At 41.4% G+C, this 16648-nt stretch overlaps 1 protein-coding gene across 1 annotated transcript in view; it reads left to right on the top strand.

Moving 5' to 3' along the window:
* Positions 1-4200, top strand: part of mapkapk3 (MAPK activated protein kinase 3) — a 45567-nt gene extending 41367 nt beyond the window's left edge. Inside the window, 3 exon segments of the mRNA NM_001080079.1 lie at positions 75-160; positions 678-758; positions 3626-4200. Of these exon segments, the coding sequence (NP_001073548.1) occupies positions 75-160; positions 678-758; positions 3626-3781 (323 nt within the window). The 3' untranslated portion in view covers positions 3782-4200.
* Positions 4201-16648: the final 12448 nt, after the last annotated feature.

Raw genomic sequence — 16648 nt, 5'->3', positions numbered from 1 at the left:
CTTTCGATACCTGTAAAGCTCTTGCAGGCTAAAGCACAGATCAAGATGAACTAAAGTATAATATTCTCCTGCAGCCAAACAGTTGATCCACCAGCTCCTGAAGACTGACCCCAGTGAAAGAATGACCATTGAACAGTTCATGAACCACCCCTGGATCAATGTAAGTGCTTTTCCGATCTGCTTATCCGGCTTTTTACGTAACTGTTTTAAATTATGAGCTGTACGTCCAGTTTAGGAAACTTCCATTAGAAAACAATTATAAATAAAATAAAATAATAAAAAATAATCCACAACTACAGTGATAAATGAGTGAGAGGTATGTTTGGCTTTGTCATTTATTTGTCATAATGTTGCGCTTTTAATGTGAAATTATAGTCACAAAGCTTTTTTGAGTTTAATATGTTTTGTTTCTTTGCATTATTTTGTCATTATACATCCTGCAGTACAGTAATATTCAATATGCATCATTATTATTGCTGTGTAAAGACTTCTTGGGGTTGTTCATGGTATACTTAAAGTGATCTGTTAATTCTAACAAGTTCCCTTTTTAATATTCAATGAATAATGACAACTTATTGCACCCAGTTTTTAAAAAATCTCCTATAGTTCACATGAAGCATCATGAGAACATGTGGACACAAATACTACAGAACTGAGACATTTTTCTTTTCTCTCAGCAATCCATGGTGGTCCCGCAGACGCCTCTCCACACCTCACGAGTGCTCACTGAAGACAGCGAGATGTGGGACGAGGTTAAGGTAAGGCGAAATTATAGTACCAGTCCAGAGTAATGCATCAATACCATTTCATTCCATGCTGTTATTTTTCATTTTTTATATGCTCACAGATATCTGTCATATCATCTGTATCCTCAAGGGGGAGCCATATAGCAGAGTTATAACCAGTTCATTTTAGTTAGAGTAGCATCGTACTGGCATTATAGACATAGTTTTAAAACAATAAATGACTCAATGTAGAGTAAAATATTGAAATAAAACTATCTACATCTACTTAAAATATACATAGTTTTAATATAAACATTAATAATAAGAAAGCATTAATAATAATTACATTAATATTTATATTACAATTTACATTCATTCATTCATTTTCTTGTCGACTTTGTCCCTATATTAATCCAGGGTCGCCACAGCAGAATGAACCGCCAACTTATCCAGCACGTTTTTACGCAGTGGATGCCCTTCCAGCCGCATCCCAATTCACCTTTACCACATGTCAATTTACATGTAAATTAAAATTCATATTAATGCAAACAAAACAAAAAAACAACAGACTTCAAGTTCATTTATTTTTATTAACCATACAACACTTAAAGATTGCAAGTATTTAGAATATAAATGCCATTTAAACATTTACTATTATTTATAATTATATAAGCTATTTAAAGATATATTAGTAATAGTCTTAATACACTTGCTATATAAAATATGATACAAGTATGTATAATATATATGGAATTTAAATAGTATTTATTTTAATTGAGTCAAATTATAAATAATTAATGAATATCATATATGTTATACATATTCATTCATTCATTTTCTTTTCAGCTTAATCCCTTTATTAATCTGGGGTCGCCACCGCGGAATGAACCAGCTTTTGTTTTACTCTCATCACTGGGAAATATTATACATATACTCTTACAAATATGTATTACTAGTATAACTAATATACTCTTAATATTTTATATGAGCAATATCACATGAGTGGCAGTGCAATATGGCTATATATCAGCACTGGTGGGAGGCATGCGTTAGCTCGAGACTGCAGCCTGACTGCCTTAGTGTCCCACCAGTGATGATATACTGTACAGCCATATCGCCTTCTACGAGTGTGATATTGCATTTATACAACAGTTCAACAGCATAATCGTGTATATGAAGAAAAGCAAACACAGAGTCTAAAAACCCTTTTGTATGAGGAATTACTTTCTTCCGCCATTCATACACATCTGCAGCTGACGTCAGAACAGCAGAAACCTTTGCTTAAAAAAAGTCACTTTTTTTCACTCTAGTATATGAATGACATGTACATGAGTGATGACACTCTAGGATAGTGTCTAAAGTGATGATAAAACGGGTGATTTTGCTCAAGTTTTAAGATTATAAGGCTGAACATTATTAAATGCCATCAGTCTACAATCGGGATATCACAATAATAAACCCCGAAAAAGCCAAAGCAAAGCAAACACTACCAGATTATTATGGTATAAAAACAGCACTACCGCACACAAAAGAGCGAGATCACCTTAAAACGTCGCTTACCTCTTTTATAAGGATTTGATCAGCTGTATCAGTTTGAAATACGAAAAGAAAACTCAAGAGTTTTTTTTCTTATTTTGTGGTCTCTGTCGCCATCTTGTGGTGCAACTATCTTTGCTCTGCTCAGTATGACAGGCTGATGATTGCTGATGTGCTGAATCTTGGCATTATTAATAATTAAAATAGGCACTATTCTTATAAATTAAGATTATTATTATTATTATTATTATTATTCTGGCCTAAAAAAGGTCTCAAAAGTGCATTATGTTGTCCAACAGCTGCAACATCTGTCAAACTGTAGTGAGTTTATTGATCTGCTGATCTGTGGGCGGAGTAATACAGAAAGTTGAAGAGGCTGTACAAGTTCTGATATTGCAGAATATTGCACGGCTGTCAGCCAATCACATTCAATAACCAGACAGAACTGTTGTAAAAATGTATATACTCCTAGTTGAAGTCAGAGTTATTAAACCCCGTTTGAATTTGTTTTTCTTTTTTAAATATTTCCCAAATGATGTTTAACAGAGCAAGGAAATTTTCACAGTATGTCTGATAATAATCTTTCTTTTGGAGAAAGTCTTATTTGTTTTATTTCGGCTAGAATAAGAGCAGTTTTTAATTTTTTAAAAAACATTTTACGGTCAAAATTATTAGCCCCTTTAAGCTATTTTTTTGATAGTCTACAGCAGTGGTCACCAAACTTGTCCCTGGGGGGCCGGTGTCCTGCAGATATTAGCTCCAACCCTAATCAAACACACCTGAACAAGCTAATCAAGGTCTTGCTAGGTATACTTGAAACATCCAGGCAGGTGTGTTGAGGCAAGTTGGAGCTAAACCCTGCAGGGACACCGGCCCTCCAGGACCAAGATTGGTGACCCCTGATCTACAGAACAAACCATCATTATACAATAACTTGCCTAATTACCCTAACCTGCCTAGCTAACCTAATTAACCTAGTTAAGCCTTTATATGTATAGAAGTGTCTTGAAAAATATCTAGTCAAATATTATTTACTGTCATCATCGAAAAGATCAAATAAATCAGTTATTAGAAATGGGTTATTAAAACTATTATGTTTAGAAATGTGTTGAACAAATCTTCTCTCCGTTAAACAGAAATTAGGTTAAAAATAAACAGGGGGCTAATAATTCTGACTTCAACTGTATGTGTGAATCAAAAATAGTGTTGTTTAATAGCTGTAGACAATTTTCGTAAACATTTTTGGACCACTTCAAATGTTCACTACTATATATAGACATATTGTTATATTCATTTAACCATTTTTATTATCCTCTTTACATTATTTTCTCATTTGCTTCTTCTTTTTTTCTCTTGGTTTGCAGGAGGAGTTGACCAGCGCATTGGCCACCATGCGTGTAGATTATGAGCAGGTGAAGATTAAAGATTTGGACGCGTCCAGTAACCCGTTACTGAACAAGAGACGCAAGAAAGCAGCGACTGGCGAGAAGAGCGGAGGAAGTGGATGCAGCAGCCAATGAGAGACGGAGATGAAGAATAAACAGAGTAACGACACAACGGAAAGAGCAAGAGCAGATGAATGCAGAGAACACAGACAGACTCTTCAGAGAAGAAGAGAAGATGAACGGATGAAGGAAACGTTTCAGAAAAACTGTAAGAAATGCACATGTAGACAGAAGAAGTGCTTGTTTCTATCACCAGCAGGACTGAAAAAAAGCTGCTTTAAAATGCTTCAGTGTGTGTGTGTGTGTGTATGTGTGTACGTCATTGTTCGTTAATGTGTGTTTTCTGTGCACTGATCTATTATTTGTTACGCACTGTGTTTGTCATGTGTGTGTATTTCTATAAGATCTGTCAGTCCTATCACTCCAGAGGCTTCATTTGTTGTTGTTTTGGGCTTTTCCTTTTGGTCCTTTTAAATAAAAAATAAAAAAATTAACACATTTCCGAAGAAATGTAATGTCTGCACTGGAAATGTTTCACAATATTCATCGTGTTGTGAAATGTGGTAATTTTTTAGTGCAGTGAGTCACTTCCTAAGCCCCAAAACTCACCAGCGTTTGCCAAAAATCTATTCTAACTAAAATATGGGCCTTCCTTTCTTTCTTTTTTTTTTAGATGAACTTTCACATTTTTATTTTTGGCAAGAGTCACATGAGGTTTCCATCGACATGTATTGATGCAGATTTTGAAGCATCGCATGGGAAAGGAGTGATGGAAATGCAAAACTCTGAACAAAAATCTCTTAATTCACAAATAAATGTTTGTATGGGTGAATTGGGTTAGCTAAATTGTCCATAGTATATGAGTGTGAATGAGAGTGTATGGGTGTTTCCCAGTACTGGGTTGCAGCTGGAAGGGCATCTGCTGCATAAAACATATGCTGAATAAGTTGATGGTTCATTCCGCTGTGGTAAACCTTGATTGATAAAAGGACTAAGCCGAAAAGAAAATAAATAAATGATTATTTGCATTTCTTGCTATTGGTTACTTTACTAATATACAATGAGCAGCTCTGACAACATGATGGAAACACACCTAATTTACATTTTGGATTTTTCATTTTTGGCCAAGTTTGAAAAAATTCACTTCATGTTAACATGGAAATCTGTCTATTGATACTTAAACATGTGAAAAAGCATGGTAAATGATGGTTCAGACATTGACTTCCATATTATCATTTTTTTCAACCAAGGCTTATTCTAAAAATGTACCACTATATACATTTCTGGAGAGCCACAAATACACTGTGAAAAATGCAGGGTTCCACACAATTTATTCATTTTGTCACAACACAAATTGATTAAGTTAACTTAACACTTTTAACAAATATATGTGGATTGAACATAAAATATTAAGTTGTCCCAATGAAATCTCAAGAATTGTGTTGTTTCAGCTCAGTGTGCATTCCAGGAGTGAATCCACCAGAGGCCGCTGTGTAAGCTTTTTAAGATCTCAAATTTCTCTCTAGTATATATAAGAGGCCGCAGTATGTATATATATATATATATATATATATATATATATATATATATATATATATATATATATATATATATATATATATATATATATATATAACCAAAACATGAATGAAATTTAAGCACACCTTCTATCTCATCCTTTTGTTTTTAGTATAAAATTTTTTAAATATATATTTTAATATAGGTTGAAAATATACCTTTTTTTTTTTTTTTTTGTTACCACACTTTACCAAATCTAAATATAACTAAAAAAACTTCACTGTGATCAAACTACTACACAAATCTGCAAACTCTTTCACTTGTATTTTCATTTGATATTCGGCGTAGCCAGTATCATCTATACTTTGTTATATATACTAAGCTGGAGAGGACTTTAGAGCACGTCCTCTGAGAGAGCCAGGAATAGGGGGAAAGACGTGTAAAGCAGGGTCTGATAATCACCATGGCCTTTATGAAGAATGTTCTGGACACACACGTAAAGGTCAGGATCTGCTGTCACAAGATGTGTGTTTATTTTCAGCCCTCCAAACTGTCTTAGTTATTATATGATAAACTATTTTCCTCCCTGACACTGTAAACATTTTAAGCATCTTCATGTTTGAGTAGATATAAACACATTGTGCTGTTTGCTGGTGAGATTACGAGCTCAAGCTGAACTGTGTTTGTGTTCACCAGATCACATTTACATCCCGTTTCTCGACCCTTCTTCATTTCATGCCCTCATCACAATTTCATGTCCTGCTTTGTTCCAGTCTGGAGTGCATTTTCCAGACTACAACAAAGTAACTTGCTGTTTAACTACCATATGATGAATAACGGAGAAACAAACCAGTTGAAGATTTTGGTTTCCAGTTGTTCGTTTTGGAATTCGAGACTAAAGTCTGTGTGAAATCAAAATGTACAGTGTTTATTTTGCAAGTGCACATCGTTATTTTTTAGGTAAAGAATTAATCCGTTCAAGTTAATCCACTGAAAAAATGTTTGTTTTGGGAATCAACTTTAATCAAAGTCTGACCCTTTGCTTTTAAGTTTGGAATGGCGGTCCTTCTCTCTTGACGTCAATAACTTTAGCCACACCCCTAATTTTATACGAGGGAATGATGTGCAAAAAGAAAGCTGGAGATTTTTTTACTATAGAGGGGAGGATGAAAAGGTTTACATTACTTACCACTGGAAAACCATATATGGAGGACGAAACCTGCAAAAACAATAAATAAATAAATAAATCTAAAAATTCATACATATATATATAGTTGAAACCAGAAGTGGACATACACTGTATAAAAAGGCACATAACCATTTAAAAAAAGTCAGATGTTAATGTGACTAAACTTTTTCTCTTATCGGTAAGTTAGGATTATCATATTTGTTTCTGTTATGCTTAATAGTAGAATACCGAGAGAGATATTATTTTGAGAAATTATTATAACTGTTCTTGAAAGTCAAGTTTACATACAATATGTCATGGTCTGTCACCTGCATGTTGTCGTCACATTCATTTGTTTTGTTTTCTCAGCGCACATGGCGTTATTTTGACAGATCGCCATGCGCTCTGCTGTCTCACCCCACCCACTTGTCATTCTACGCATTAGATCATTAGTTCATTCACACCTGTCTGTAGTTTTCCTTCATTAGTCTCCCTATTTATTCCTCTTGTTCTCACTTTCCTGTACCTTATCGTTCGCGTGTCTTACCTTACGATCCTGTTTCATGATCTCGTCTCGTCTCGTCTCGTTACTGTTTAGGCTCCAGTGCCAGTCTTTAACTGTTGTTTTGGATTTTGGATTTTACTTTTTCTTTCTCCCCAGTCAGACCGTTCCTGCTGTAGATCAGCTGTGTTTCTCCTCACCTCTCGGCACTTCCTGCTCCAGTTCCGCATTAACGCCCACCAGCGATCTCCTCTCCAGCCGACTTTCTCTCCTCCTGCTCCCTCTCGTCCTGGTTGCCAGCATCGCAGAATAAACCCCTTGCTGACTGACGGCTTGGATTGCCGTGCGCCTCTCGCTGAAGCAGTTTTATTTTGCTTTCATTTTTCTTTTGCATTGACTATCCAGTGACGGCTTGGTTTGCCGTGCGCCTCCTATTGGGACGATTGGTATTGCATTTAGTTTTCTTTTGCTTTACCCCTTTTTACTGGTGCTTGAGACTGCCGTCTGCCCTCTAGAGGCCATCCTTGGTTTTCTTAATTTTTTCTTTATTTTTTGCCTGGATTTTTCATCCCTCTGTGGGTTCCCCAGCTCCACCTGCTGGAGGTTTTTTGTTATTGCCCAGTCAGCAAGATTAATAAAATTGTTTTTTTTGACCTGCACTTGAATCCTCTCATTCTCTTTCCTGACAGAACGATAAGGTCAGAATGGATTCAGCAGGCACGGATCAAGTGCGAACTGCCCTTGCCCAGCAGGGTGCACTCCTGGGTCAACATGCCACCCAGCTCACCACCACCTCCAGAGAGTTGGAGATGCTCTCTGCTCAAGTGGTCGAGCTCAACGCACGAATTGAATCACTCCAGCATGAAGCTGCAGGACCCAGGCAGGTTGCTCCACCTATCGCCACCCACCACCACGATCCAGAGCCCCATGCCAACAATCCACCTCCGTATGATGGAGATCCCAGTTCCTGTCGGGCCTTTTTATCGCAGTGTGGCCTTGTTTTTGCCCTGCAACCCCGCCGTTATGCCACTGAGGCCTCCAGAGTGGCATATGTCCTGACCCTGCTCACTGGGAGAGCACGTGAGTGGGGCACTGCAGTCTGGGATGCTAGAGCACCCTTCTGCCGTTTTTTTGATGATTTTAAGGACGAAATGATTAAGCTCTTTGACCGGTCCGCACAGGGAGATGAGGCGGCTGCCAGGTTGGCACGACTGACCCAGGAGGGCCGTTCTGTCACCGACTATTCTATCATGTTTAATACTTTAGCGGCCACCTGTGACTGGAATGAAGGGGCTCTCCGATCCAGATTTTTTGAGGGTCTGAATGAGGAGATCCAGGATGAGATCGCCTCTCATGAGCTTCCTCGCCACCTGGAGACTCTTATTGACTTAGCTCTACGTGTTGAGGGGCGCCTTCGCCGCCGCCGCCAGTGGCGGTCTGTCCATTCTTCCTGGAGGGCTGATGACATCTTCCCCCAACAAGCCTCCTCTACTCCTTCCTCTTCCGATCCTGAGCCCATGCAGATGGGACGTATGCACCTCACGCCTCAGGAGAAGAGGGACCGCCTAGCCCGTGGCGTGTGTCTCTACTGTGGCAAACCAGGGCACTTTGCCATCAAGTGTCCTTTAAAAGCCAGGGCCCATCAGTAAACCGGGGAATCCTGGTGGGCGCCTCCCCCTGTCTGAATTCCCCTCTGTCTCGCACCCTATTGCCTGTCACCATACAACATGAAGGATCCCTCAACTCCTGCTCTGCCTTGCTCGACTCCGGGGCCGAAGGCAATTTCCTGGACGGTCTCACTGCCAAGCAGTGGGGTATCCCCGCCATCCCCCTCCCTTCTCCTATTTCTGTCTGGTCGTTAGCGGGTCAGCTCATCTCTACCATTACCCACATCACCCCTCGTGTAAGTCTTGTTGTTTCCGGCAATCACCGTGAGGACATTGAACTGTACCTTCTTGATTCACCAGGTTCCCCTATTGTCTTGGGGCATCCCTGGCTGGTACGGCACAATCCTCACGTTGATTGGTCCGGAAATTCTGTGTTGGCCTGGAGTCAGTCTTGTCTTGCTTCTTGTTTGGGTTCTGCCTTGTCTCCTGGCTCTTTGTGTTCTGTGTTGCAGGAGGAGACTGTTGATGTAACAAGGGTCCCGGTTGAGTACCATGGTCTTCGCCAGGTCTTTAGCAGAGCTCGGGCCGGATCTCTTCCTCCTCATCGACCATATGACTGTGCCATTGACCTCCTCCCAGGCACTTTTCCGCCCAAGGGTCGCTTATATTCCCTTTCTGGTCCAGAAAGAGAGGCTATGGACAGGTATATTCAGGAATCACTTAGTACTGGTCTCATCCGTCCCTCATCATCACCTGCGGGTGCAGGGTTCTTCTTTGTTAAGAAGAAGGATGGCTCCCTGCGTCCATGTATCGACTACAGAGGGCTGAATGACATCACAATTAAAAACAGGTACCCCTTACCTCTTATGTCTTCTGCCTTTGAGTTGTTGCAGGGAGCCCAGGTCTTTACCAAGTTAGACCTCCGTAACGCTTACCACTTGGTGCGCATCCGTGAGGGAGATGAGTGGAAGACAGCCTTTAATACCCCTACGGGACACTTCGAATATCTTGTCTTACCTTTTGGTCTGACCAACGCCCCAGCTGTCTTCCAGGCCCTGGTCAACGACGTGCTGAGAGACATGGTAAACAAGTTTGTCTTTGTGTACCTGGATGATATTCTCATTTTTTCATCCTCTTTACAGGCACACACTCATCATGTACGTCAGGTCCTCCAACGACTATTAGAAAACCAACTCTTTGTTAAGGCGGAGAAGTGCGAGTTCCACACGAAGTCGGTTACATTCCTGGGGTATGTCATCTCGGCTGAGGGAATAAAACCTGATATTGCTAAGGTAAGGGCCGTTGCCAAGTGGCCAGTCCCCAACACCCGCAAGGCTCTGCAGCGTTTCCTGGGTTTCGCCAATTTCTATAGGCGCTTCATCAGGAACTTTAGTCAGATTGCTGCACCCTTAACGGCTCTCACCTCCACTAAAGTTATGTTCAGGTGGAATACACAGGCTCAGGAGGCCTTTGATGTTCTTAAGTCCCGTTTCATCTCTGCTCCTGTCCTTTCTATTCCAGATCCTGAACAACAATTTATTGTCGAGGTTGATGCTTCTGATGTTGGGGTAGGCGCGGTCCTATCTCAGCGGTCCCCCAAGGATGGGAAGGTGCATCCTTGTGCCTTCTTCTCTCATCGCCTGAGCCCAGCAGAACGTAATTACGACATAGGTAATAAAGAGCTGTTGGCAGTCAAGCTGGCTTTGGGTGAGTGGCGTCACTGGCTGGAGGGAGCAGTGCATCCCTTCTTGGTCTGGACGGACCATAAAAACCTTGAATATGTCCGTTCGGCCAAAAGGTTAAGCGCACGCCAGGCCCGCTGGGCACTCTTCTTTGGTCGATTCAACTTCAGTCTCTCGTACCGGCCAGGGTCCAAGAATACTAAACCTGATGCCCTCTCTCGGCTGTTCGAGGTCCCCAGTGGGGAGTCCTCAATTGGACCCATCCTCCCTGAGGGAGTGGTGGTTGGGTCTCTCTCCTGGGGCATCGAGCAGCAGGTAATTAAGGCCGGTCGAGGGATTGAGGTGCCAGAAGGGTGTCCGGATGGTCGGCTGTTTGTGCCGGTTGCGCTGCGTTCCGAGGTCCTCCGGTGGGGGCATGCATCCAGGCTGGTTTGTCATCCAGGAATTTGGAGGTCACTGGCTGCCATCCGCCAGCGATTTTGGTGGCCCTCTCTGAGGCAGGATGTCAGGCAGTTTGTGTTGGCTTGCTCGGTTTGTGCCCAGAATAAGACCTCTAACCAAGCGCCTGTTGGTCTGCTCAAGCCCTTGCCCATTCCCTCTCGTCCATGGTCACACCTGGCCCTTGACTTTGTTTCTGGCCTTCCCCCCTCAAGAGGAAACACTGTCATCATGACTGTAGTTGACCGTTTTTCTAAAGCAGCTCATTTTATTCCTTTGCCCAAACTTCCCTCAGCCAAGGAAACAGCTCAAGCTATGGTTGACCATGTCTTCCGGATTCATGGCCTTCCGGTTGATATAGTCTCTGATAGGGGACCACAGTTTGTTTCCCGGTTTTGGAGAGAGTTCTGTCGACAGATCGGAGCCTCTACGAGTCTGTCTTCAGGTTTTCACCCCCAGACCAACGGGCAATGTGAGCGAGCCAACCAGGATCTCGAAAGAACTCTCCGCTGCCTGACCTCCCAGAATCCTTGTTCTTGGAGCCAACAGCTCTCATGGGTTGAGTACGCCCATAATTCCCTGCCGGTTGTGTCTACTGGTATGTCCCCATTTCTCTGTTCCATGGGTTATCAACCTCCTTTGTTTCCCTCACAGGAACCTGACGCTGCAGTCCCGTCTGCCTTGGCCTTTGTCCAACGGTGCCGTCGCACCTGGATGAGGGCTAAGGAGGTCTTGGCTCGGACTTCTAGACGGACTAAAGCAGCAGCCGACCGTCATCGGACCCTCCCACCTGAATATGTGTGTGGTCAGAAGGTATGGTTATCCACCAAGGACCTGCCTCTTAGGGTAGCCTCACGCAAGTTGGCTCCCAGGTTCATTGGCCCATACCTCATCACCAAGGTCTTGAGTCCGGTGGCAGTTCGGCTCAAGTTACCTCCCACTCTTGGTCGGGTACACCCTGTTTTTCATGTATCCAGGGTCAAACCTGTGTTTAGATCCATTCTTAACCCTGTTGTCTCTTCCCCTGCCCCTCCCCCCCCTCGCCTAGTGGATGGCTCTCCTGCATACAGTGTCAGGAGACTGCTGGATGTCAGACGCCGGGGCCGGGGTTTTCAGTATCTAGTGGACTGGGAGGGTTATGGTCCTGAGGAGAGGAGTTGGATTCCGGCTCGGCATGTCCTGGATCAGGCATTGATTATGGACTTTCACCGGCGACGGGGTAAGCCCCTCCCCTGAGGCGCCTGGTGGCGCTCTTAGGGGTGGGGGTACTGTCATGGTCTGTCACCTGCATGTTGTCGTCACATTCATTTGTTTTGTTTTCTCAGCGCACATGGCGTTATTTTGACAGATCGCCATGCGCTCTGCTGTCTCACCCCACCCACTTGTCATTCTACGCATTAGATCATTAGTTCATTCACACCTGTCTGTAGTTTTCCTTCATTAGTCTCCCTATTTATTCCTCTTGTTCTCACTTTCCTGTACCTTATCGTTCGCGTGTCTTACCTTACGATCCTGTTTCATGATCTCGTCTCGTCTCGTCTCGTTACTGTTTAGGCTCCAGTGCCAGTCTTTAACTGTTGTTTTGGATTTTGGATTTTACTTTTTCTTTCTCCCCAGTCAGACCGTTCCTGCTGTAGATCAGCTGTGTTTCTCCTCACCTCTCGGCACTTCCTGCTCCAGTTCCGCATTAACGCCCACCAGCGATCTCCTCTCCAGCCGACTTTCTCTCCTCCTGCTCCCTCTCGTCCTGGTTGCCAGCATCGCAGAATAAACCCCTTGCTGACTGACGGCTTGGATTGCCGTGCGCCTCTCGCTGAAGCAGTTTTATTTTGCTTTCATTTTTCTTTTGCATTGACTATCCAGTGACGGCTTGGTTTGCCGTGCGCCTCCTATTGGGACGATTGGTATTGCATTTAGTTTTCTTTTGCTTTACCCCTTTTTACTGGTGCTTGAGACTGCCGTCTGCCCTCTAGAGGCCATCCTTGGTTTTCTTAATTTTTTCTTTATTTTTTGCCTGGATTTTTCATCCCTCTGTGGGTTCCCCAGCTCCACCTGCTGGAGGTTTTTTGTTATTGCCCAGTCAGCAAGATTAATAAAATTGTTTTTTTTGACCTGCACTTGAATCCTCTCATTCTCTTTCCTGACACAATAAGATTATTCTGCCTCTGAAAAAGCTCAGATGAGGGTGTCAAGGTTTTGGAAGTTTCTGATTGGCTAATTGACAACATTTGAGTTAATTGGAGGCACAACTGCAGAATAGTATTTAAGGAAAACCTCAAACACACTGCTTCCTTGTGTGACAACATGGGAAAATCAACAAACCAGAATCAACAAAAAAGCCAGATTACAATTTGCTAAATTACACTGTGAAAAATTATAATTTTTGGAGACATGTCCTGTGGTCTGATGGAACTAAGATAATGTTTGGCCATAATGACCAGTGTTACATTTGGAGGACAAAGGAGAAAGCTTACAAGCCTAGGAACACTATCCCAACTGTGAAGTATGGAGGGCAGCATCATGTTGTTGGGCTGTTTTGCTGCAGGAGGGACTGGTCCTCTTCACAGCATAGATGACATCATGAAGACAGAACATTATGGAGAAATACTGAAGCAACATCTCAAGACATCAGCCAGGAAATTAAAACTTGGCCACAAATGAGTCTTCCAAACAGACCATGACCTTAAGCATACTGCCAAAATAGTTCAAATGTGCTTTAAGGACAACAGAGTAAATGTTTTGGAGTGGCCATCACAAAGCCCTGAAGTCAATCCTATAGAAAATTTGTGGGCAGAGTTGAAAAAGCTTGTGCGAGCAAGACAGCCTACAAATCTGACTCAGTTACACCAATTCTGTCAGGAGGAATGGGCCAAAATATCTTCAAACTATTGTGAGAAGCTTGTGGAAGGAGACCCAAAACATTTGACCAAAGCTAAATAAATATCAAGGAATGTATGTAAACTTTTGTCTGTCTAGAAGTTAATAAAAAATTCTCAAAAACGAATTATCTCATTATTCTGGCATTAAGCAAATGTAAATCATTTAGGTAATCCCAAAGGACCTAAAATAGTAAATGTTTATATGATTTGCCATCAGACATTTTTTTAAAAATAGTTATGTTCCTTTTTTAGAGTGTTTTTTAGAGTAAACTTCTGGTTTCAACTGTGTATATATATAGTATATATATATATGTATATGTACAGGGGGGGGGGGTGTAGTGGCGCAGTGGGCAGCACTCTCACCTCACAGCAAGAAATTTGCTGGGTCGAGCCTCGGCTGGGTCAGAGTTGGCATTTCTGTGTGGAGTTTGCATGTTCTCCCCGCGTTCACATGGGTTTCCTCCAGGTAATTCCGTTTCCCCCACAAGTCCAAAGACAGGTGAATTGGGTAAGCTAAAATGTCCGTAGTGTACGTGTATGACTGTGAATGAGAATGTATGGGTGTTTTCCAGTGATGGGTTCCAGCTGGTAGGGTATTACCTGCTGGATAAGTTGGTGGTTCATTCTGCTGTGGTGACCCCTGATTTATAAAGGGACTAAGCCCAAAAGAAAATGAATGAATGAATTTAAATATGAGATTCTTTTTTCTGTTGAACCTGAAGAAGATATTTTGAAGAATGTTGGAAACTGATAGCAATGAAATCCATAAAATGCTATGGAAGTCAATCGTTACAACTTTAAGTTATTTTGTAAATAATAAAATCTCAAACAGGTTTTCCACAAGTGTAAGGTAAGTAAGTGATCACAGAATTTAATTTTCTTTAGGATGAACTGTCTCTTTATGTCTGAGCATCATGGCAGCTTCTAAAAGCTGAGTATAACATATTTGGGAATCACCAAATTGGTCAACTATGTTGCTAATGACAAAACTTCTGACCATGTTAACAAACAAGTCTTTTGGGAAATGCACCCTTGGGCAAAACCTCACAACTCACGTCACTCCTGTCTTTTCTACAGCTTACAAAAAACACTAAAGTGACAATTAACAACAACAGTTTTACACCCACTGACTCCAACTCAACCCGTTTTATTATCCAGCACAGACCATGTGACCTTTGTCCTGACTTGGCCTTTGTCCAGAGCTCCGTCTGTCTTTACTGTGGCTTCACTATGGGCTGTGTGTGTCTACGTGAGGGACATGTTCCACTGCACAGGCTAAATATGTTTTTGAATGCAGAAGCACTGCAGCATCCAGCAGGTCAAGATGTTCCTAATGTAGCCGATGGAGATTCCCGAGAGACAGCGTGCAATTAAAACACCTCTCCTGCATTAGTTTGACACGGTGGCCTTATTAAATTAGATTATGAATGATACCCAGCTTTCTAAAGGCAGTGCAGTTTTATTTTCACTGCAATAAAGCTATGACAACGTTTATAGACACATTATAATCTGATTAAGAATTTTTTTACATGAGTATAGTTCTTTCTTATGAATCATAAAGCAATCATGTGGCATTTATAATTTTATATGACCGTTTCATTTTGTTTTACTTGGGAAGGTGGCATGGTGGCTCAGTGGTTAGCACTGTCCTCACAGCAAGAACGTCGCTGGTTTGAGTCCTGGCTGGACCAGTTAGCATTTCCGTATGGAGTTTGCATGTTCTCCCCGTGTTTGTGTGGGTTTCCTCCGGGTTCCCCCACAGTTTAATAACATGCGCTATAGGTGAATTAAATAAGTAAAATTAGCTGCAGTGTATGTGAATGAGTGTGTATGGGCGTTTCCCAGTACTGGGTTGCGGCTGGAAGGGCATCCACTGTGTAAAAAACATATGCTGGAATAGTTGCCGGTTTACGCTGCGGTGGTGACTTCTGAAATAGAGAGGAAAATTAATACATTTACTTGAGAAAAAATATGAGACAAGTTAGTAGCAAAGCCTTATTAATAATTCTAACTAGATGTTTGAGGACAAAATTTTTGGTAGTTTATTTAGTTTGAAAAAGCATCAAGTAGGCTAAAAAGATCCCTGCAGTCAACAATTTAACTACTTTAAAAGTGGACTGAAGCAGGCCAGTAAAAAGCTTTAAAGTTGATCCCTGTGAGTTTGTAATGATACTAGCATGATTCCAGCATGAATTAGCATAATGTTAGCATGATTCTAACATGAATTAGCATGATTCTAACAAATTAACATGTTATTAGCATGAATTAGCAGGTGGCTAGTATGTTTCTAGCATGAATTAGCATGTTGTTAACATAGTTCCAACATACATTACCATATTTCTAGCATGTTTCTAACACACATAGCATGTGGTTAGCATGATTCTAGTATGAATTAGCATGTTGTTGGCATAATTCCAACATGAATTACCATGTTGTTAACATGTTTTTAGCATGTCGTTTGTAACTCCAGAAGAAAACAAAGAATGCAGAGTAATAAAAATTATAATAAAAAATAATAAATGTAAAAAAATATATTATTATTATTATTATTATTATTATTATTATTATTATTATTGGCCATGCGGTGGCGCAGTAGGTAGTCCTGTCGCCTCACAGCAAGAAGGTAGCTGGTTCGAGCCTCGGCACGGTCAGTTCGCGTGGGTTTTTTTCGGGTGCTCCGGTTCGCCCCACAGTCCAAAGACATGCGGTACAGGTGAATTGGATAGGCTAAATTGTCCATAGTGTATGTGTGTGAATGAGTGTGTGGATGTTTCCCAGATATGGGTTGCAGCTGGAAGGGCATGCTTAAAACATGCTGGATAAGTTGGCGGTTCATTCCGCTGTGGCGACCCTAGATTAATAAAGAGACTAAGCCGAAAAGAAAATGAATGAATGAATTATTATTACTCTGCATCTTATGTAATTCCATATCATAAAATAATGAATTGCTGTCATATTAAACAGTTTTTGGGTGTGTTCAATAAGTCCTGTCATCTTCTTTCAATTTGCAAACAAAGAATCGAGCGTGTGTATTCATTAATTGGTGCCATTCCTCAACAACACACAAAAACATTGCATAACACTGCGCAACAGTATCAACACAAACTTTGCCCTGATTCCTTATAACGTAGGGTGGGCGTGTCCGCGT

This window comes from Danio rerio, chromosome 11 (genome assembly GCF_049306965.1).
Source record: "Danio rerio strain Tuebingen ecotype United States chromosome 11, GRCz12tu, whole genome shotgun sequence".
NCBI classification, from domain to species: domain Eukaryota; kingdom Metazoa; phylum Chordata; class Actinopteri; order Cypriniformes; family Danionidae; genus Danio; species Danio rerio.
Note: the sequence above shows the minus strand (reverse complement) of the source record. Positions and strands in the feature narration are given on the sequence as shown.